Source organism: Zootoca vivipara, chromosome 7 (genome assembly GCF_963506605.1).
Source record: "Zootoca vivipara chromosome 7, rZooViv1.1, whole genome shotgun sequence".
Lineage (NCBI taxonomy): Eukaryota > Metazoa > Chordata > Lepidosauria > Squamata > Lacertidae > Zootoca > Zootoca vivipara.
This window is the reverse complement of record NC_083282.1, coordinates 14,718,506-14,742,339: the sequence shown is the minus strand read 5'-3', so window position 1 is coordinate 14,742,339 and position 23,834 is coordinate 14,718,506. Positions and strand designations below refer to the sequence as shown.

Genomic DNA, 23,834 nt, shown 5'->3' with positions numbered 1-23,834 from the left:
GGCTAAGTCCAATCAAATGTGACTATGGGGTTGCGGTGCTTATCTTGCTTTCAAGCCGAGGGAGCTGGCGTTTGTCCACAGATAGCTTTCTGGGTCATTTGGCCAGCATGACTAAACCACTTCTGGCACAATGGAACACCGTGACAGAAGCCAGAGCGCACGGAGACGCCATTTACTTCCTGCCGCAGTGGTACCTATTTATTTACTTGCACTGACGTGCTTTCAAACTGCTAGGTTGGCAGGAGCTGGGACAGAGCAACGGGAGCTTACCCTGTTGTGAGGATTCAAACCACCGACCTTCCGATTGGCAAGCTCAAGAGGCTCAGTGGTTTGGACCAGAGCGCCACCCGCATCCGCATGCAACTACATGGCGTTTTCTGGGTGCTAAGTTGGCGACTGACATCTCCATGGAGCCAGCTGACTCGCGCACAGCAAAAGGCAAACATCTTTGCTTCTGCTCTGCTGTGGATCTTAGCCCTCCATCATCACATTAAAGAAAGGAAGTGGGTACAGACCTCTTTGACTGTGCTGCAACCTTTCCAAAAGGAACTCACAGACCCCAGTCTAAAAACCTCTTCCCTAGCCCAGAGTTAATGCCATTTCCATTTCCGCTGTGTGCATTTCTTTCTCCTCCTTGCATACTGGGGCAAGTATGTTTGGACTGCGGGAAACCTCTGTGCATGTAGATCTCTGTGCCGACTGAAACCTTGACTATATGGTCTCCCAACTCCTATGGAAGACTTCCCCATGGTAGATGCCCATGCCTAAGGAGTGGATGTCAAGGGTGAGAGGTGGAACCTGGGGGTGTGAGCATTGGGGGTGGGAGTGGTCTGACCCCCATTTTGTTATTTTGTTTCTTAATTTATTAAATTTATATACCACCCTTCCTTTGAAGACCACCGTGTGGACTCCCCTCATGCATGTGAAGGGGGTTATAACGATAAACACTTCCCACTTTCCCAATCCATGGAAAGCCCAGGGTGGTACTAGAAAGATTTCCCTCCCTTTTTTGGATGAGGGGATGCTGAGAACTTAGGCTCACTTGTAATGTCTGATTTATTTACAGGCATATAAGCAGAATGGGGGCGGGGTGTGAACTCTGTAAGAGGGCCGCACAACTGCTATGCTTACACCACTTTAAAGTCAGATTACAGCATGGGTAGGCAAACTAAGGCCCGGGGGCCGGATCCAGCCCAATCGCCTTCTAAATCCGGCCCGTGGACGGTCCGGGAATCAGCATGTTTTTACATGAGTAGAATGTGTCCTTTTATTTAAAATGCATCTCTGGGTTATTTGTGGGGCATAGGAATTCATTCATAATTTTTTTTCAAAATATAGTCCCCCTCCACCCAAGGTCTGAGGGACAGTGGACCGGCCCCCTGCTGAAAAAGTTTTCTGACCCCTGATTACAGCATCACCCAGCAGTCAACCTAAATTTGACATTCAAAACTCTTGGTTCTCTGTCCAAATTTATCTTGCTACTTGCTATCCTGTGAAATAGAGAGGTGTTGTAAGATAAGTTTCCAGTCTCCAAGGAGCATGAATGTGCCTTTTTCAAACTCTGTGGCCACCCATTAGTTGTCAGTTTAAAGAAATCAGGACAACCAGTCACAATAACACTGGATTCATTGCTGCAACTACCGGTAGATGGTGTTCCAGGCGCCAAGGGGTGAGAAGAGATGCAAAGCAATTCAGCTGAATTTCTGGCCATAGTAACTCCCTGGAAATATATTGTTTGAAGATGCTTCTGAATTTTACAAAGTAAGTTTGTGCTTGTGGTTTTTATGCTGGGCAAATGCCGAAAGGCCATGTATGTAACTGTCGTGTCTTTGTATTTAACATGCTAGGATCAGCCTCCTAGCTAAAGTTTTTCTTTTCTTTTTAGAGTACAAGTTGAATTCTACATGAATGAAAACACATTTAAAGAGAGGCTAAAGTTATTTTTCATCAAAAACCAAAGATCAAGTAAGCATTTTCTCTCTCTTACTACATGTGGGTTTAATAGCGCTTCCGCTAAACCTGGGTTTCCTAAACTTGAGTTGCTGTCTGTTGTTGGACTACAACTCCCATCATCCATAGCTATCAGGACCAGGCATGATGGGAATTGTAGTCCAAAAACAGCTGGAAACCAGCATTTGGGAAACCTTGATCTAAACAATAATGCTTGCTGATTATAAGAAGTGGTTATATGTTACCTCACCAGGGGAATGTAGTCATGTTCATTACTTTTGATGGGTCTATTCTGAGTAAATATTAATTGATTGCCACTCCGTGTATCCAAATTCACATTCTGCTTCTTAGTTGTTTGTTGCTTATGTGTTTAATCGATTTAATATTTGCACAGCCTCAACAAACAGTGTTTTAATGCTGCAAACTTCCCCCATCACATGCTCTTTTAATATATAACCATGATGCTCTATAAAAATCCAAGTGCTGAAGACAAACAGATCTAGGCACAATGCCACAATAAGAAGAAAACCTTGCTGTGTTTTCCCCCCTCTTCAATTTATCTAAAATGCACTGTTTTTTTTGGGGGGGGTCTTTTTGGGGGGGTGGGGTATCAGGTCTCTCACTATATCTTGGCCAATGGAACATTTCTAGAAGTGCGACCTACAAATTGTGCCAGCTGTAAGATAGCTGGAGTAAGCAGCTTCCTTTCATAGCTGCCAAGAAGTATAGGAACCCAGCCAGGGATCCTGGTGAATCTTTCTACAGCAAGTTGAATGTGAGAGAGAGTCCAAGTCAGACCAATGCCCCAATTACCCTGCCTGGCATTAGACCTCTGGGGTCCCAAGCATAGATATCCCTTTTAACTTGCATCCCTGAGCATTGCATTTGGGTCCATCCCCTAAGCACACACAATAAAAAGTTTCCTATTAGATGTAAGCCTCACTCCCTCAAGTGAGTTTTTAATTTTAAAACCTGCCATTCTAGGAAAACCTGTAAACTGTTCTGTCTGGTCTTGACCTCTTTAGGTCACAGTCTCAGTTTTGAATGCAAATCCTACAATAATGCTATAATTATGCTAACAAGCTAAAGAAGAGTTCGCCCATCAGTAGCTTCCACTTCTGGTTCCACGGAGCTATTTTTGTGGAACTTTTGAGTCTTATCCTTAAGCTACATTGAAGCCACTTGAATCACATCTGAATGACAAGTCACTCTTAACCACTTGAGTTCAAGTGTACGTTGGTTTGTTTTTAAATCGGTTGGAGGTACTTTATGATTCACAAGACTGTATCTGGGATTCCTAGAAACATGCTTTCTGATTTTATATATACTTACAAAAAACATTCCTATACCACTCACCCATAAAATATGACAGCAATCATTCAGGCAGCAGCCATTTTACATGTGTCCGATTGACACGTGATCATGCACATGCTTGTCATTTCCAACCCAAAGGTGGCTCGAAAACGGAGCAGAACAGGGCTGGGCTTATGCATGCGCCACCGACACAGACAGGGGTCAGAAACAGCACCCCCATGCAAAATGTAAAAGCAGCACAGAACATTCATGTTTTGTTTTTTTTTAACAACAGCATAGGCCAGTTGACGGAAGGGGTGGGGACATTCACAGGGAAACCAAAATGCTTGTTTACAAAGCTATTGTACTACCAACCTTACTGTATGCTTGTGAAATGTGGACCACTGATAAACACCATCTCCAACTCCTCGAAAGATTCCATCAACCGTGTCTCCATTTTTTTTTTTTACACATCACTTGGGAAGACAGGCAAACAAATGCCAGTGTACTGGAAGAAGCAAAGATCACCAGTGTCAAAGCAATGATTCTTCAACATCAACTTCTTTGGACTGGTTCATGTTGTGTGGATGCCTGATTATCGTCTTCCAAAGCAACTACTGTATTCCGAACTCAAAAATGGTAATCGTAATGCCGGTGGTCAACAAAAGAGATTTAAAGACTCTCTCACGGCACATCTTTTAAAAAATGCAGTATAAACATCAACAACTGGGAAACACTGGCCTGCGAGTGCTCCAATTGGAGACAGCCTTTACCAAAGGCGTCATGGGCTTTGAAGACACTTGAACTCATGCTAAGGGGAAGGCACGCTTGGCAAACCCTCACTGTAATCAACTCCTGCCCAGAAACCTATGTCCCCACTGTGGAAGGATGTGTGGATCCAAAATTGGCCCCCACAGTCACTTATGGCCCCACTGTTAAAACCGTGTTTATGGAAGACAATCCTACTCGGCTATGAGTGATCGCCAAAGAAGAAGAGAGGAGTGTTCCATTGCATGGGGCTAGCAATGTTAAATGCCTGCATTCTAGTTGAGGCTAATCAGGCATCTGTAACATGGTAGACCACCAACGATGGTCCTCTGGGTGATCTTAGTGATCAGACTGGGATATATTGGGCTGGGATTTTAGAGCCCTCACTTTTTCCAGACAGTTTAAGGCAGTGCATTGTCAGGAGCTGAAGTCAGGCGTAGGTGAGCAAATAAACTATAAAGAACCCAATGTTAGTGAAGTTAACTCTTTATTCAAAAAACAAAAGTGCTCAGTTCTAGTGGTCTTGCCCCAATAAGGCAGCTGCGGCAACAGAAGGTGCCTGCCTTCCCACCACTCTCTAAGGCTGCTCCCCTGGTTCCTTCCCCAGAGCCTAACACTCCGTCATCTTGTCTCTCATTGTTCTGCCGTCTTCATTTTCTCATTTTCTTCATTTCTCTGCTAGATTCTCCAGCTGCCTGCCTCATCTTTGTCTCCTGGCCCCCCTCCTCCCCTGCCTCTGAGTCTGGACTGCCTCTTCCTGCTCACAAACCTTGTTACATCTTCAGCTTCCATCACCTCTCCCCCCCCCCCAGTCTGCTCCCTCTTCTCCCTCCGACCAGTCATTGTCACCCCACCATCAGTCCCTTGGCTCTGAACCTCCTTCCCATGGGGGTTCCCCAGCTGGTATCTCCCACCACTCATCTGCAGTCAGCCAGTCTATGGCATGTATGCTGAGTTCTCACACGATCTCTTGACCAAGCCTCAGATCACACTAGTTTTCAGCAAGGTTGCTCCCTTGTGTGCCTTTGAATCATGCACTGGACATACTGCCAATGCTTCTTCAGTTCTTCGTTTTACCTCTTACATTAATGTCTTAACTATTTTATTTCTTTTATAGTTGCAACCCAGACTTTTTACTCAGTTACCACATACAGATTTTGCCATAGCCAATTGTTCAAATATTATGCAGAGTATATAGCCTTTTCCCATTTATTTATGTATTTAGGCAGTCAAGATTTTCATTACTTACACAATAGCAAAACAACAAAAACCTTAGCCGATGTAATAGTCCTCCCTTTCTGCCTCTGCTCTGCATCTCATATGCTTTGTTCTGATCTTTAAACTACTCTGGGAGCCAAATTTTTTATTAAGCTTCAGTTGAAAATGCTTAGGTGTGAATGCTCCCATAAACAAAGGCAAATTGAAACAGGTAATTATGTAAAGGTTATTTTTGATAAAGGGGTAGTGACTGGAGCTTGAAAAGATAACTTAATAGAATCTCTAATTCTGCACCTGTGCACATACATTTCCCCCCCAGCTTTTGCCAGTTTGCAGAAGGAAAATTTCCATTTGCAAGTGCTGTTTGAATTCATCACGAGGGTTTGTTGTCAGTGCCGACCAGGAGATTCACACTGACAGCCAGCTCCTTTGAAGCTGTCACCTGACATCGTAATGGCATCAGCAGTCAAAATGGCCTGTGGGGTTGCGGGAGGTCAGGATCCAGCCCATTAGCTGGAAAAGGTTCCTCACTCCTCTGTATAGAGTAGGCATCCCCAAACTTCGGCCCTCCAGATGTTTAGGACTACAATTCCCATCATCCCTGACCACTGGTCCTGTTAGCTAGGGTCATGGGAGTTGTAGGCCAAAACATATGGAGGGCCGCAGTTTGGGGATGCCTGGTATAGAGGGGCTAAAGGGGATTTCACAAGATATGGACACAGCATGGAGGCCACTGCAAATAATTCCCCTTGATGGCTTTTGTCCATCAGGGATCCATTTGTTTGCTGTGTTGATCAGGGAACAGTATCCACACCACTATAGGACTTGGATATCCTGTGACTTTTGGATACAGCCACTCAATCTAGATCCTGAACAAATGTGTACAAACGTCACATAAGGCCACTTAAAGTGACCTTCCCATGGTGGGTGAATTGTGTGCCTGGGCCAAAACCAAGTAAGAAAGTTATTGAGCCAAGCGATAATTGTGCTGTAACATCAATTGTTTCATTAGACAGGTAATTCTGTAAAATTCAAAGGCTTGCAAAGAATCCTCTGACAAAATCGATCTTAGACATTGTAATTAAACTTGCTATGCCTCTGAGGTGAATGAAAGTTATTTTTTTTTAATCCTTGATTTGAATTTTCTGCTTGACTGCCAGTATACTTATTACGGGCAATACGTAGTTAGAAAACCAAGGTTCGTTTTCAGCAAAGGTTGCTTGTCTCCTCCTCATCCTGTTGGGTGTCTCTCCCGCCAACCCCCAGCAAGAGGTGAAGGTGTGTGCCTTTGTGCTGTGCATTAAATGAAATTTCACACTACCTGTAAAATTCAATTCAATTACCATTAAAACCATCAGGTTCTCCGAGTCTTCAGCTCCCTGTCCCCCAAACGAAATCGAAAGCTTCTCTTAATTGTGTTTGTTAGTAATCCAGAATAGCAAAAGATCTGCAATCTTTTTATTTGAGTCGTCCAAAGTTTTTATTTTTTTTAAGGCCGCAGTTCTAAATATGCTTCCTAGGAGAAAGACTTATTGAACTCAGTGGGATTTACCACTTTGCAATCTTGAATTGAGCTACAATATTGCTTGGTCTTCTGCAAGATGAACTTGGAAAATGGAGGCATACCTTGGCTAACAGCAAGAAGGTATTTCTGGGACCTTGGACAAACGGGTGCAAAGAAAACAAAGGAGCAGGACTATGTGGGTTCGTGAGTCTGCAAAGTTGGAAGCCAAAGGAAGATAAAAAAAGGATTGTCTTCCCATTAGAATTCTTGTGCCATTTACTGGAGGAGGGATGCACAGACCTTGAATCTCACATCATGGTTGCCATTTGCCTTCCTGCCATGGAAGGCAAAAGTAAAGGACTCCTGGCCATTTCATAGATCCAGCTGAGATGTTTTTGGGGAGTCATAAATAGCAGAATCAATGTGATACAGGAGGCTAACATCATTTTCTAGAAGACTGAATCACGTGTCCATCCATCCATCCATCCCCCCCTTTTTTAAGGTGGGGAGGGAGATTTGTGTTTGTAATTGCTGCACAAATATGGGCATCAGGCTGGAGTCCTCTCCCCACATATTCTACATTTCAACCAAAATAGACAGCATGGGTCTGATCATGTTCATACCATGGGAGCAGAATGTTCCTCTGGTAAACATCAGAACTGGGGTTGAGGGAGTAATGAAAAGGTCTGGGGAAAGCCCATGATCCTTAAAAACTGAATTACAGTTAACATTCCGTGGTAGGGAATCTGCTCACCTTTCAGGCAAACCATTCCCTAGCTGTGCCCCCATTCCCCTGGCACAAGCTGCTTGATGCTTGAGACTCCTGGAAGATTGAGATGATACTCTAGGTAAGGGATGACAACAAGTGACCCTCCATATGTTGTTGGACTGCAACTCCCATAGTGATTGGCCAGTGTTGGCTAAGGCTGATAGGACCTTGAGAGCTACTGCTTCTCCATCCCTGCCCTAATTGCCACTTCTGTGGTTCCTCTTCTGCTGTCCCCTTCTGCTTCTCTACTAGCCAGTAGAGAAGTGGCCAAGTTCAGGTGTGTTCTAGCTGTAAGAGACAGGCAGGAAGTTATACTGATAGGAGGCATTCCTTAAAGGGTTAGACTAAGCTTGGCAAAAGCTAGGTTGAGTTTCCCATTCAACTACAAATCTCACCAGGAGACCTTGGGCAGAATGCTCTTTCTCAGCCTAACCTACTTCACAGAATTGTTTGTTCTTCCTCCTCCCGATCTTATCCTCAGTGTAAGCCACCAAGAACGTATTAGAGCAGGCATCCCCAAACTTCGGCCCTCCAGATGTTTTGGACTACAATTCCCATCTTCCCCAACTACTGGTCCTGTTAGCTAGGGATCATGGGAGTTGTAGGCCAAAACATCTGGAGGGCCGCAGTTTGGGGATGCCTGTATTAGAGGAAAGGCAGAATATAAACCAGGCATCCCCAAACTTCAGCCCTCCAGATGTTTTGGACTACAATTCCCATCATGTCTGACCACTGGTCCTGTTAGCTAGGGATCATGGGAGTTGTAGGCCAAAATATCTGGAGGACCACAGTTTGGGGATGCCTGATATAAACAGTATAGAATCAGTCAGAGCCAAAATGAAAGGTGCTGAGGTGTGGCAGTGAAAATTTGAGACGGCCTTAGAAAGGAGCCTGCAGCTCTTTTGCAAAAATGTTCTGCTTCCATTTTCTGTATTCAGAATCCTCATGAGTGCCCAGTCCTTTTTTCCCCTGGGGGTACTCAAGAGTATCGGCACCTTTTTTCCTAGAAGAAAAGCACTGTTTAAAGGTGTGTCACTTACTGTAACAACTTAATAGTGAGTACAGACACATTTTTTCTAGAAAAAAAGGACCGAGTACCCCTCAGCCTTAACACACCATGCATTACCTAGTCTAAGAAGAGTATTGTTGTTGTTTTCTCCGCATGGCCACCACTGCACCCCATTAATGGGAATTTATGGTTGTGACTGATGCAGCCTCATAGGGAGAAAATGGATAGTATTGGGGACATTAGAGGTTCACTCTGAAACAATTTTAAAGCACCACAGAAAGGTGTCAATTGCACAGATTTCTAAAAATTTACAGTGTCATTAACATTCATCAGTTGTCTTCAGCAGATGGCAATATTAACAGTGTAGGAAGCGTTTGTTGAAGAATGTCAAGGGGGAGATGAATTGGGAGGATAATATTTAGAAGAAATTGTTAGAGGTACTGGCCTGCCTGTCAGAGGCAGGATTTGATATATCTCAGTAGGAGCTTCCTTCCCTTTCTGTTCAGTTCTTACTCACCACCACAAACACTGGTGTTTGCTCTGTCTTACTGTGGTCCCTTTCAAATCTCTAACCTTTAAGAACAGAAGCAGCTAGTCACTAATTTCCAGGAGTTGTTCCAATGGGCACCAGTTCCAAAGGCCTCTTCATTCTTCAAGCCTTCAGTGGGCACCAAAAAGACATTAGAATGCCGCACTAAAGACCCAACTCCTGTCATTGCATGGAACTGACCTCTTCCTAAGTGTGGTACTACAGTGGTACCTTGGTTGTCAAACAGCTTGGCTCCTGAACGCCGAAAACCCGGAAGTAAGTGTCCCGGTTTGCAAATGTTTTTTGGAAGCTGGACTTCCGACATGGCTTCAACAGCTTCCAACTGAGTGCAGGAACCTCCTGCAGCCAATTGGAAGCCGCGCCTTGGTCTTTGAACAGTTCTGGGAGTTGAACGGGCTCCCAGAATGGATTAAGTTTGACAACCAAGGTACCACTGTACTGTTGTAGTTTCATTGCTGAGCATCAACATGCAGAGTTCAGTGGAGTGGGATACCAGCCAATCAGAAGAGTCTATGGGGTGTACTTGCCTGGGGGCAGACCCAGCATCCAAAGTCTGGTCCAGTCCTAGGGTCAGGCAAACAGTAATTCCATGTGGTCAGATGACCATGGGGTCAGGGAATTCAATGTTCATGGGGTCAAGGGTCCAGATGAGCAGGGAGCAGCAAGGTAGAACCATGAATTGCAAGTGTTGTTACCAGCATCTGACTGCTGCTGGAAATTCTGCTCAAGAAGGCTGAAGCCAGCTGGTTCTCACCAGCACCTTCTCCTCTGAGTCCTTGAAGGCTGATCAGCTGTGGGTGGAATCATTCTGCCTTCTTCCTCTTCAGGCTGCTGTTCAGCAGGCGCAGCTGACTCCTGGCCCATGACAGGTATCTGCAGGATGCCCTGTAGTAAGTGGTTGGGTGTATAGGGGATGAGACTCTCTCGTAGGTATCCTGGTCTCAGGCTGCATAGGACTTTGTACAGCAAAACCAGCACCTTGATTTAGCCTGATGGCTAATTATTAAGCTGAAAGACGGTAATTACACCAGGGCCATCTGTTCATTTTCATGGCAAACAATGTTTCAGAGTGTTTCAGAGTTATTGTTTTGGTTTGTACAACTCCAAATCTGTTTATATTCGGCATGGTTTAAATCGGATGTTCTGTGTCTATAACTTCTTCCTATAACGGGATGGTCTCCCTCTCTTTAACTTGAAAAAAAATGCTTTATTTGCTTCAAATGCACCCTGTAATATAATTTGTGCATGATTCAGTGACTGACAGGTGTCTTTGTCCTGAGCAAATGAAAACTAACTTTCATTGAGAGCAAATGAGCAAATCTGCTCTTGCAAACTCGCCACCCCCATGCCCTGGTGTTGTTTCGCAGATAGGAAAGAAGCACTGTGTTGTGGCCAAGGGTGTTTGGTCTTCAATAATTAACATTTTCCCAACAAAGCTCTGAAGATATGAAATTATACATTCCGCACCAGCTTTCAATTATCTGATTTTTAAGTGGTCTGTGAGCAGCTACAATTCTGAACGAATGTTGTTCAATATTTTATAGGCTTCCAAATGCGTTTTCTGCACAAACGTAATACTGGGAGGGTGTCTGTGTAGGATCCAAACATATTACTTATTTTATTTATTTATTTGGTTGTACTTTTGACCAGAATCCTTGATGTGGTTCCCAACACAAATGTAGCAGAAGAATTAATGACCCTACACTCAAGGAACAAAGCAGTTGGCTGCCATCTGCTAGTATCTTTTCTCACTCCAGTTTCTCTTCAGCGATCTCCCTCATGGAGCAGTTGGGGTCAGATGATACTGTTGTGGGAATGGATAGTCCAAATGAAGTAGGAGCAGGCATGTGGAGATGACTCTGCCTCCCAGCTTCTCCTCATTCCCTAACACAAAGCAGTTGGTTTTACATGGCAATGGGAAGTGAGGAAAGAAGCCATCTGATCCAGAACCAAATGTCTGCTCTGGTATCTTCAGCTGCCACTGTCCCACTGTTCAATTCTTCCTCTACTAGTGTTATATAGCTGTGAGTTGAGGGAGGAGACTGTCTACCAAAACTGTAACCGACTGTAATCTTCTTTTTCTTTGGCGATTACTCGAAACCGAGTAAGATTGTCTTCCATAAACACGGTTTTAACTGTGGGTCCATAAGTGACTGTGGAAGCCAATTCTGGATCCACACATTCTTCCACAGTGGGGACATAGGTTTCCAGGCGGGAGTTGATCATGGTGAGGGTTTGCCAAGCGTGCCTTCCTCTTAGCACGTTTCTCCCTTTCATCCTGAGTTCAAGTGTCTTCAAAGCCCATGACACCTTTGGTAAAGGCTGTGTTCTCCAATTGGAGCGCTCGCAGGCCAGTGTTTCCCAGTTGTTGGTGTTTATACTACATTTTTTAAAGATGTGTCATGAGAGAGTCTTTAAACATCTTTTGTTGACCACCAACATTACACTTACCATGTTTGCTTTGGAAGATGATAATCAAGCATCCGCACAACATGACCAGTCCAACAAAGTTGATGTTGAAGAATCATTGCTTCGACACTGGTGATCTTTGCTTCTTCCAGTACATTAGTTCACCAGTTTTCCCAAGTGATGTGTAAAAATTTTCAGAGACACAGTTTATGGAATCTTTCAAGGAGTCGGAGATGGTGTTTATACCGTAGGTGGTCCATGTTTCACAATAATTGAGCGTTCTCATCCCACCCCTGTTTAGGCCTCCCTCCCCACACATTTTAAATTCCACAAAAACTTGACTTTGTTTCATTGTCTTTCTTATAATAGGCCTCCGGATACGCTTGTTCAATTTTTCACTCAAGCTGCTTAGCTGTTTGTTGTACATAGTACGAGTGCTCCTGGATGATCCATCTCAACAACACGGATGGTAATATTTTCTTCTTTTATTTGCCTTTCAAAATGCTTCATAAACTGTTTCACTCAGCCGTTTATGCTTCATAATTTTTTTCACTCATCGCTGAGCTTTAATTGTGCATCTGCATCAGCTTATAGGCATCGTTTAGCTATAGGCTAAACTGTATTAGCTATAGGCATAGAATTTACTGTATGTGGGTGGGGGAGCAGAAAGGACAAGAATCTTAGAAAAAAATCATCACCAATGTGTGGTGACGTGGATAAATTGCAGAGGGACAGCATATTTTAAGACCATTTATTCCATCGCCTTGCGGCATTCTCAGTACAGTTAAAAGAGTTACAAATCTTTTAATGGAAGGGGTTTTCACATTGGGAATGTGTGCATTGTATTTAGGTCACTATTATTGGCCCTCATTAATTTTTACTAGTACGTTGTTTCGGATATGTGAGTGTTCCTGAAGAATTTCAACTATGTGGTTTGAGCAAACCATATTCTTCCCAGTTCAGATAAAAATATGGCGTGAGCATGGAAGGGAAGAATGGGAGCACATGGGTACAATGATTGCTCATATATTGCCAAACCTTTTTTGAGCATTATGTCTGAACTAGTTCACTTCCCGTGGCAGAATAGAAATGGCGCAGGAAGAAGTCATTTAGTAATTCCAAGCTTGGCATTAACAAGACTGGACTTGCCAAAGCTCAGTAGGCTATTTTGATATGACTTTAACATGTGTAACTGTGAAGAAATTAAACTGTCTGAATGCTGTCTTTTTATTATTCTGTTCCTCTGAGTTCACATACAACTCTTTCTGTCTCAATGTGCTGCTTCATAGAAGGGGAGAACCTTGATTACAAAAATTGTCAGAGATCATTACATCTCATTGATTGCCTCTCATATTCTTGTTTCCTCTTCTGCTTTCCCTAACAATTTTCCTTGTGTCCTGCCTTCTTAAGAGCTTTCAAACATGTGGTCTTCCTTTTAATCATGTGCCATTTTAAATTACGGTTATTTTATTATTCCAATGTCTTTCTCTAGCCAGTTGCTCCAATGCATTCAGCGTGTCTCAGAATTTCTCCCCTTGCAGATTTTTCTGGAGGAGTTGTCCAAGAGATAAGAAAGTAGTATTTGCACATTGAAATTAGAAAGAAAGCAACAATTATTGAGGCTTCAGTGGAGCTGTGCCCCCCCCCATGAAAGAGGAAATATAAATGACAATACTGTGTGAGGGAGTACCTATTCTCTTTATTTCTGAAAGTGGGACAAGTTGGGAGTGAACGGTACTTCTTAAATCATGGTTTTCCTTGAGCTGTCCACACAACCTGAGAGTGGTTTGGTTAGTGGCTACAGCCTCAAAGGGCCATTTCTAAAAACGGAGAGTTTTAAGGTATGGCTTATAATACAAAACAAAGGTGGAAAGCTTTAATTATTTTGAACAGGTATGGTACTTAAGATGTGGCAAAAATGAGTGTCTTTTTTTCTTGAAAGTTCCCCTCATCATTGTAAGTGCTGGTGTATTCAGCAAATTTTGTTTTTAATGCAAATAACAAAAAACACACACCATTTTTACAGCTTTTATAAAATACATGCTCAATAATACATTATTCAGTTATTATACAAGCATATATTAACAGAAAGACTGTAGCTCAGTGTTAGAGCATCTATTTGGATACAGAACATCCCAAGTTTTGGCATTTCTCGATTTTTGGCATCTCCCGATAGGGCTGGAAAAAACTTTCTGTCCTGGAAAACCACTGTAGTCTGTGTAGTCAATACAGAATTACCAGTAGATAGCCCAGTGGTCTTACTTGCTATAGGGCATCTTCCTATGTTTCTGTTACTCAAAGTTTGTCAAAGTACTGGCTTTCTATATGTCATGTCACAGTGGCTTTTAAAATAGCATGGCATGATATTTTTGGATAGGCTTATTCACCATCAGTCTGGCTAGGCTGATACCTCAAAAGAATTTTGAGATAATTTTTTTTCCATAGGGGCTCTGAATTTTCTCAGGATTGTTATTTTCAGCAGCATCTAATGGTCCTTTCCTCTCCTTTCCTCTCTATTACCCATTTGGGGTAATATAGAGACCAATTTGATATATTCCGATATAAGTTGTTTCAAAATACATGCAATTATTTTAATGCAGTAGGCAATTTAAACAAATGATTTCTCGCATAAGTTCCCCCAAATGGTTGCATTCCTGAGGAACATGCCTACAGAGGCTGTTAGTGTTGTTCATTTTAAGTAGCTGGCATATAAACTGAGCACTGTATAATCTAATTATAACCACACACACAAATTGTTCTAAAACTGACACTTAGTTACATATTAAATCCATTTTTTTTGGTTAGGAATAGCAAAAATTTAGACATGTTGGCAGGAGGAATGGAGATTCCTGCAAATTAGTAGGTATGCGTGGGTGTCTCCATTCTGTGTCTGTTATTGTACTCATGGACCGATTGTGCCTCATCTTCCAGCTCAACTTGGAGAATTTATCATATTAATTTCAGAACCGGCCCATGTGCAGTTTGCTGCAGTTTTCAGTTCATGCCCCCCCCCTTCTTACAGGCTACTGATATGCACAAGCACATATTAGGGTTAGTGCTCAAATCACAGAAGCAAAACGATGCTGACCACATGAATATTTCTCTTTGCATGTGGGTTTTCATGTCTGTGTTTGTGTGCAATGGCAGCCTCAGAGGGGAAAAGGAAAGGCATGGGCTGCAAAGTCTGACAAACGGCAATCAAGTTCAGTGGTCTGAAATGGCAAAAGTTATAGATTTTGTTTATTTATTTGGACGGCAGTTTGATAACTGATCTATGCTGCTCCACAGCCAAGATCAAGCCATTTAGCCTTCCACATTCCGGAGAGAAATTCAGAGGAATAAAAATCCCTAAAGATGACGACGACAAATTACATCTCAGAAAAAAAAGATGTTGTTTTTTAAAGGTGCCCTTTAACTCCCAAGTAGTAGACAGAAACAACAAGGGAGAGAGTTTAGGTGTGTGTGTGTATTCACAACATGGGTTGGCAAACTAAGGCTCAGGGGCCGGATCTGGCCCAATCGCCTTCTAAATACGGCCCGCGGATGGTCTAGGATTTAGTGTGTTTTTACATGAGTAGAACGTGTCCTTTTATTTAAAATGCATCTCTGGGTTATTTGTGGGGGATAGGAATTCATTCATATATATATTTTTCCAAAATATAGTCCGCCCCCTCCCCCACAAGGTCTGAGGGACAGTGGACCGGCCCCCTGCTGAAAAAGTTTGCTGACCCTTGGTTTACAGCAATACCATCCTAAGAGATATTTATACCAATATAAGAGAGATCAATATAATGAGGCTGAGAAAACCAAGAATAGACTTCCGAAAATTCAGGTGGCCTTTACATTGTTGGGTTGGTTACTTCCATTTTCCATTGAGCGTTCCTTTTTGTGCATTTGTTATCAAATTCCAGCAGGGTAGCCTTTAAATTAGAGAGTTAAATTCTTGAACAGCAGCCTATGCTACAAAGCAATCCTAATCATGGAATGGATTCTCTAGCAAGCCAGGATAGAAGAGGGGCAGGCAGGGATTTTGGTTTTTAGCTGTACCAGCTCCCAGTCATATCAGGACTATACTGAGGGAAATGGCTTTGGATCCAGTAGATTTTTTTTTTTTTTGCCCGCTCTGCTGGATCTCTGCCCTGCCTGCATAGCAACCCAGTTTTGAGACATTATGGTGGCAAGCACCGCTGGCTTTTGCATGTGAACCCACACACTTTCTACAGCATCTTATCCCCATCCTACATTGCAGATCAGGGTCTGCAAATTCTCTTTAAGTGATGTAAATTGATGAAAGTGGCTTGTGTTAATCTAAAAGGGCAGCACTTCATTTCTTTGGGATGAGTGTTCATGAGCAATAAGTTCTTTCATCAGGTTTATGAACCAGACATGAAAATGATGGAAACATACATAAGAACACCTAGCGTGGGAGGCAGGTTTATTTGAAAAGGGGAAATAAGAAAATGATTGTTTCATACAATTAATTCAGTTGAAGGAAGCAGGATTTGGTCAGAAGGCATCAATGAGTCAGTCCATAGATGAAGGCGGTTCCTTTGCAGCTTAATTCCCAGGACATCTCAGGACATAAAACATACAGTGGTGCCTCGCTTAACGAATGCCCTGCTTAACGAAATTTCCGCTTAATGAAAGGTTTTTTCTAGCGGAGGTTGCCTCGCTAGACAATTCGTTTTAAGAAAAATTCGTCTAGCGAATCGCGGTTTCCCATAGGAATGCATTGAAATTCAATTAATGCGTTCCTATGGGCAAAAAAAATCCCCCCAAAAAACCAATGCATTCCTATGGGATTTGCTAGATGAATTTTTCGTTATAAGAAAAGACCTGTGGAACGAATTAAATTCGTCTAGCGAGGCACCACTGTAATTGCTTTTGGGTGGTATTCAGCTAAAGCTCACTCAGAGTAGAGTGATCAAAATCAATGAACCTAACTGAGTTATGTTCCTTAATATCAATGGGGTCTACTCTAAATAAAACTTGGTTGAATACCACCCTGTATTATTATTACAACATTAAGTATATACCGTATATTATGATATTATTAATAGCATTAAAATACACATATTTTTCTAAGTGCAATATTTATTCTACTTATCATTATTTGCTCACTACAGAATCACCCTGACTTAAGAGTCAAAAGGCAGAGTAATAAAAAAAATGCAATAAAACCATTACAGTCATACCTCAGGTTAAGTACGCTCCAGGTTGAGTACTTTCAATTTAAGTACTCCGTGGACCCGTCTGGAACGGATTAATCCACTTTCCATAACTTTCAGTGGGAAAGTTCGCTTCAGGTTAAGTACGCTTCAGGTTAAGTACGGACTTCCAGAACCAATTAAGTACTTAACCCAAGGTACCACTGTATAATGAGCGATAAACAGCAAAAACATCATCCACAGAAAATGTTTTATCAAAAAGTAGCAAGAGCGTTTATCACAATCTGTCAAATGTATTGGAGAAGAGATACACTTTTTACCTGGCTTTGCTACATGAATGAAATGCTCATGTAAGATGTAATTCCAGGACAATGAGCCGCTGGCTTAAATTAGGCCCATATTATAAATGTTACTCGTTATTGTTACATATTGTGTTAAGTCTTACACAATTGTTTGCCCAAACAGAGAAAGTCCTCTGAATTTGGAGAGGCATTTCTCATTCATCATTCTTCTGCCCCATTGGAAAAAAAGCTCTTATGTCGGGGGAAGTACTTTTCTTATGGGAGAGAGGCACATTTGAATCCAACCCATGATTTTGTCTTTGATATATGTCCTGGAACATTTCTTACTTTTAATAGCATCGCTAACAATCACTGTGAATCTTATTTAGTTACTGCTTTGAGTCATGACATTTCAGCAGGTGTTGGCCATGCATGTTCATCTTCACAAATGTGAAGATAGAAACTTGCTGAACTTCAAGAAGGGCTGGCTGCTGAGAGTCTCAAGAAGTTGATTATTTTGGGGGCCCAATGCCATACTTTGCTTTTCTGTGGCATCATAGCGTACACAATAATGGCACACTTTGGATGTTATGTGCTGGAAACAAGATGCACAGAGTTTTGGGCTTGCAAGGGTCCTTCCTCTGGCATCCCACCACAAGGATGAATTTGGAAACGTCCGCTTCTAGTTTAGATTAATTGCAGCTTGTTGTGTGGTCATAACCAAAAAACCTACTTCATCTTAACTATGCTTTGTTTGGAGCAAGCAAACATCAAACCATGGGGTTACAAGGGTGCCTTGTTTCAAAAACATGGTTAGCGTTAGCCATAGTTTAGGGTTCAGCCAACATGCTATTTGGAACTGGAAGCGAAACTTTTTGATCTCTTCATAAGCACTCTAGAGTTGGAGGAGGGGACGAGCATGCAAGCCCAAATCTTGGTATAGCTAACTCTCATCACACTAAACTATGGTTTTGCATGTTGTCTGAACATGACCGTTGTCTTGACTTTATGTATTAAATATCCCAAGTTTAACTTTCTAATGCCTTATTCTTCTTTCTGATGCCTTGCTTCTTCTACCAATAAACACTCCCCATCCTCAGTTACAGTTCTTTCCCTGCATTTCTGCTTAGTTTTTAACTTCTTTCCTTTCACAGACAAGACATTATAGCATCTGCCCTGCATGCTATTTCACAACCATTTTTAAAAAAGTATTGTTACAGCTAGCTAATTATCTTGTCTGCCTTTCCTCTCCCGCTCCCTCCCCCTCTCCCCCTTAATACCATTTTTGTTGTGCAATTACACCGTTATCTAAACGAAAATGGATTTTATATTTGGATGCCTGGTAGCAAGGAATTAATTTGGGGATGCTCCAGTCAGAACAACACTTCCAGCAAGATAGATTGGTAAGTTTAAGGTTGCATTTACAAGAACAGTGATATGTTTTGAGCCAAGATACAATAATGCACTTTTCTTAAAAAAATACACATATTGATGTAAACAGGAACTGTGCTTCTGCAAGATTAGTTAGTTAGAAAGCGTTATGCTGGGGGAAAATTGGCAGGAACATGAACCATTGGAAATTTGAATCCAGAAACCCCCACGATTCACCCCAAACATGTATTTGACACAAGCAAATCACCTTAGATCGTATGAGCACTCAGTGAGTTTACAGCTGTGTTAGAATTAAACGAAGCTCTCCCACCTTTTGTCATTTAAAGCAATAAGAACAGGGGTTTTTATCAGTGTGTTTTTAATGGTTCGTTGTAGTTTGAAATGGATAGCGATGCCTTTGGAGAGTTTACCTCTTTGGTTTATTTCATTAATGAATAAGTATTATTGATTCAGCTATAAAAAAAAATATTGCATGATAACTGTTGGATGCTTTTCCCCCCAAGTCCTCTTCAACAATACACTGGAAGTGCAATTAATCTTTCTTATTCCACTTCGATTATTTGAAAAAAAAGGAGAGACAATCCAATTTTTAGAGTATTATTATTCTGCACATTGAAGATTTATTAAAATTGAAGTTCAGCAACATCTGGAGGTCCAAAGGTGCCTGATAAATGGACTAGAACTTGCCAGTCAGTTCCTTGGCTGTAGGTTTCTAGTGTTTCTTACGATATGAATTAAAACATTTATAGGGCGTAGGGGTGTAACTGTGTGTGTGTGTGTGTGTGTGTGTAGGTAGTTTTCTTTCCTATGGCTTATCTGAGCCTGACGTTGGAGATGCATTCATTTTGTTACTGTAATTTAACAGGTCGCTTATCTTTTGGGTGAACAGAAGCTTACCTTTATGGGGATTACAGGTAATGTATGGCTTAAGTTTTATACAGCTCATCCAGATATTGCTTAGTAATATTATGCGGGGGAGGGAGGGTCAGGAATCATGGGTACTTAAAGGAAACAACATATTTAATTAGCAAACCGTGGGATGTGTAGGAAAGTTACATTCAGAAATCCAGGCCTAATCTAAAATTCTTTTAATGATTGAGATTACAGTGGTTCTTACTTCTGAGTAGACAGGCAAAGGATCCTTCTGTGAAGCTGGTGTTCAAAGATCCCTATGCACAGTCAGAACATTTCTAGTGCAAGGATAAAGGTCGACAATTTTATTTCTAACCAAAGTCCTTTGCACCATGCTGGGAAAGACACCATTCTGGTCAAAACATGTAGCATGCAGGTCTCAGGAACTCAACCAAAGTTCTGGGCATGTCCACCTAAGCTGGGCATGAAGTTGCAGCTGAAAAGCTGCTTGCCTCAAAAAAAGTGTCTTGCATATATAGGTAGATCAGATTTTGAAATGGAGTCCTGCTTTTTTCTAACCAGTACACAAAAAGGAATATGAACTGTGCAAGAACTATTGGAGCAGTAGATTATGAGACACTAGTTTATAGTTGGGCTGTGTAAATTGCTGTCGGTTTTCAGTGTTCCATTTAAGAGATACATTTTCACTTAGTTCTGAAAGCTTGTGATAAATTGGACTCTGTGACTTTTTTTTTAAAGGAAATATTCCCCCCCCCTTTTGAATACAGGCTATTGGGCAGAATATTATCATCTCATTAGTTAGGGGTTTTCTCAGTCTTACAAATCATGAGCCTAATCCACTATTATTATTCTCCTACGCACCTTTGAAATGCTCGGGAGCTGGGGAGCAATACAATGGCCTTCAGTTGAAAGGACAATTCCTTTGGGGATTTTTAGGTGGAAAGCATCATCCACAATGTTTAATGTGGCTTAAGCTGCATTGTGCTATATGGTGTTCCACCCCCACACCCCATCACTGCCTGGTGATGGTGGGGGCAAAAGACAAAATTAATGTAGTCACAGGTATTAGATATTGGATATTACAGAGGGAGAGATGGGAATTAGATGATGGATTGATCTTTCTGATGACACTCTCTCCCTCCTGCCCAGGAGACCCTGTCTGGTTCATGTGTGTGCGCACATGTACATACACATTTTGATCTTTGTGTATGTGTTACAGGTGTGGAAATGTGTAATCATGCAACACAACATCACTTTAGACAGGAGTTAAGAGCAAAAATAATTGCTTTTTATCTGACCTGCCTTTCCTTGTTTATTAAATTTGCATGTTTTGAAGTTGCTGCTTTGCAATATTTTCCATTAAAATGACATCCACCTTGTAATTTTTTAAAAATAAATTGTTAGTCATTCCTGGATACAGGCAATCATTTCCTAATCAATTAGGCTTATGTGGTTTCTGAAATCAGAATTTTGTTTACCTGTTGTTTCCAAACGTTTGGAAATGTTTGATTGCTAAGGCTGGATTATGCAAGTGTTTTATTGTTTTCCTTCACTATTTAGTGAAGTTTATTGTTGTTCTAGTTTTTCATTCTCTTGTTTCTCATCATTTCGTACATATGGGATTTAGATCTTCCTGCTCAACAGCAGTTCATATAACCCATATACTTCTGGGAGTATTTGCAAGCAAGTTAAGGCTGAACAGTTCAGTTCAGATGTCTATCATTACTTTTATTTAGCTTTTAAATAGTGAGATGAACCCATTTTTAACAGCTAGGTCTGTACCATTAAGTTAACACAGCACAATCAAGCTGACCTGGAGAAAGTTAGCTGCCCTTAAATACAAGGGTAAATTTGCTGAAGTCACATGTCCTAGTGATATCTGTGAGATGGGGTGTGTGTGTGTGTGTGGCAGGGAACCTTACATTTGGCTCAGGTCTAATGGATGTGGGATATTTATTCATCATAAAATCTGGTGGGGGTTCTGTTGACCTCTTCACCAACCCACCCATGTTGAAGGTATATATGGGGGTGAGTTGCCAGGCTCCATAAGCTAGCCTGCCCCCTACTGGGGATGCACAAAGCAGCCACGCCCCTGCTGTGGTCTAAACCAGTGGTCTTCAACCCCCGGGCCACGGACCGGTCCGTGGATCAATTGGTACTGGGCCGCCCAAGGAACGTTAAATACAATTAAATTAAAATTATTAAATCAAAACAATCTAAATGAAATATAAACAATCAACGTCCCCCCCTCTCAGCGGGCCACGAAACAATCAACGTCCCCCCCTCAGCGGGCCGCAGTAAAATGATCAAACATTGACTGGTCCACGGCGATAAAAAGGTTGGGGAGCACTGGTCTAAACCACTGAGCCTCTTGGGCTTGCTAATCAGAAGGTTGGCGGTTCGAATCCCCGTGACGGGGTGAGCTCCTGTTGCTCTGTCGCAGCTCCTGCCAACCTAGCAGTTCGAAAGCACACTAGTGCAAGTAGATAAATAGGTACTGCTGGGACAGGAAGGTAACCGGTGTTTCCGTGCGCTCTGGTTTCCGTCACGGTGTTCTGTTGCACCAGAAGCGGTTTAGTCCTGCTGGCCACATGACCCGGAAAGCTGTCTGTGAACAAACGCCGGCTCCCTCAGCCTGAAAGCGAGATGAGCGCCGCAACCCCATAGTCGCCTTTGACTGGGCTTAGCCATCCAGGGGTCCTTTACATGTACCTTACCTTTGCATGCATTCTTAGATACATAGCTAGAGCTCTCCCACACAAGGAAGAGTATCTTTTTAACATCTTTGGGGGGAGCCACTGATCTACTGGTGATCTACAACAGACGTCCAGTGATCTACCGGTAGATCACGATCTACCTGTTGGATCTTCCTTGTGTTAGGATCCCCTAACAAATGGACCAGCTTTATCCATGCACAGTCCTGGGCTGCCCATGAGATGTGCTCCCCTAAGCCTAGAGCTGTTCCTTCCTCACCTCCTTCCCATTATAAGCAGCCAGGTTCACAGAAGATACGTGCCCTTCTCTTGGGCAGCATAGCAATAACCATGCCGCTCTGAGCTCTGGCCATGCAAAGCAGAGGAACCGGAGCTTACTTTTCACCCGTGAAATTTGCTTAATGCATAGTGAAAGTCAAGGAGATTAGAATTCTCTGTCCTGAAGATGAAACATTTCTTAGTGCCAAATCACTGGGCGCTGGCAGCATATGATTCACTTCAACCAGCACTTATTTGGTGGCATCAGAACATTTTTCGGATGCTGCTGTTATTTTTATACGTCAACAACTCCTAATCTCTGTGCTGAATCTGATTATGCAATTGTTCAGGATGTTGGGTTTTCATTAGCAAGGGACATTTGTTTAAAATTAGAAATTCTCATGCTAATCTTATTCAAGATTCCAGACTTGGTGAGGATATGTTTCTACAAATGCCACCTCGCAGAATATCCTGTATTTATTGAGTGCATGCTGTTATTTTAGGCCATTGAGTTCTTTTGAGTTAGTTTGAGATGAGTGAGGCAAATTCATCTGGAAAACATTGTGTTTTAAAGAAGTTGAAAAGAACCTTCACAAGTCTTGAGTGTGAGGGCTTAAACGTGTTTCTGATATGTTTTCAAGTTTTGAACTGGCTTCAACTTTTTTTTTTTTAAAAAAAGGGCAATTCTAGAAAAGCTGTCAATGACTTAAGCAACAGATACTGGATTTTTGAAGCCTCCTGAAACTAATGATGCAAGGAATAGTTTCTTGTAGTCGTGTATTGAAAATGGTTTCTTTCTCCTCCTTCTCCTCTTCCTCCCCCCCTCCCTTTTCTTCACAAATACTGTGGGTAACCTCTTCACAAATACTGCTGGGAAACTTTCCTTCATTTTTATCAACCCATGGCTAATGTTTCCTCTGCTGTTCCTCTGTTGCCCTGCCCTGGGAACAACAAACTAAGCCTTGGCTTGTTGTGTTGTCTCAGCCTGGTCTTGTGTGTTGTTTCCCCCCAAACAAATCACAAATAGTAAGTGAAAAGCAAACCTTAAGACTTACTTGTGGTTTGCAGCGAAACAAACCATGATCCTGGGTTTCATGACATGGCCAGACTTGTGGTCTGTCACTCCTGGCTTGGGACAGCCAAGAGTGGGGGAGTCGTGCAGAGGGGACATTTGAGCAGAAGAACATGATGCTAATTCATGTTAAACATTAACAATGATTTTTAAAATTCCTTCAGTAGCACCTTAAAGACCAACTAAGTTTTTATTTTGGTATGAGCTTTCGTGTGCATGCACACTTCCTCATGAGCTTTCGTGAGGAAGTGTGCATGCACACGAAAGCTCATACCAAAATAAAAACTTAGTTGGTCTTTAAGGTGCTACTGAAGGAATTTTTTTATTTTGATTCGACTCAGACCAACACGGCTACCTACCTGTAACATTAACAATGATTTAATTTGATGTACAAACCACACCAACCTATTTAATAGAAATTAAACCCACTTCTGGGAAGTTGTAAGAGGTGGCAAATTTATCCAAATTACAAGATCGGAATGGCGCCTGTAGCAACCATGAAAGAGAAATGAGCATCAGCCAAACAGTGTGGTTTTTCATCTTTCTTTTAATGTCAATGCAACTTGCCAGGCAAACTTGCTCAAATCCCATAGAAGTGAATGGATG

The 23,834-nt window shown here is 42.1% G+C and overlaps 1 protein-coding gene across 2 annotated transcripts in view; it reads left to right on the top strand.

Annotated features, from left to right (window-relative positions):
• KCNT2 (potassium sodium-activated channel subfamily T member 2) overlaps positions 1 to 23,834 on the top strand; it is a 207,306-nt gene that overhangs the window by 74,727 nt on the left and 108,745 nt on the right. For both annotated transcript variants that reach the window (XM_035123142.2, XM_035123140.2), the window contains exons 2-4: positions 1,886 to 1,965; positions 11,840 to 11,939; positions 19,177 to 19,225. In XM_035123142.2, the coding sequence (XP_034979033.1) occupies positions 1,886 to 1,965; positions 11,840 to 11,939; positions 19,177 to 19,225 (229 nt within the window). The remainder of the gene's footprint in view (positions 1 to 1,885; positions 1,966 to 11,839; positions 11,940 to 19,176; positions 19,226 to 23,834) is intronic.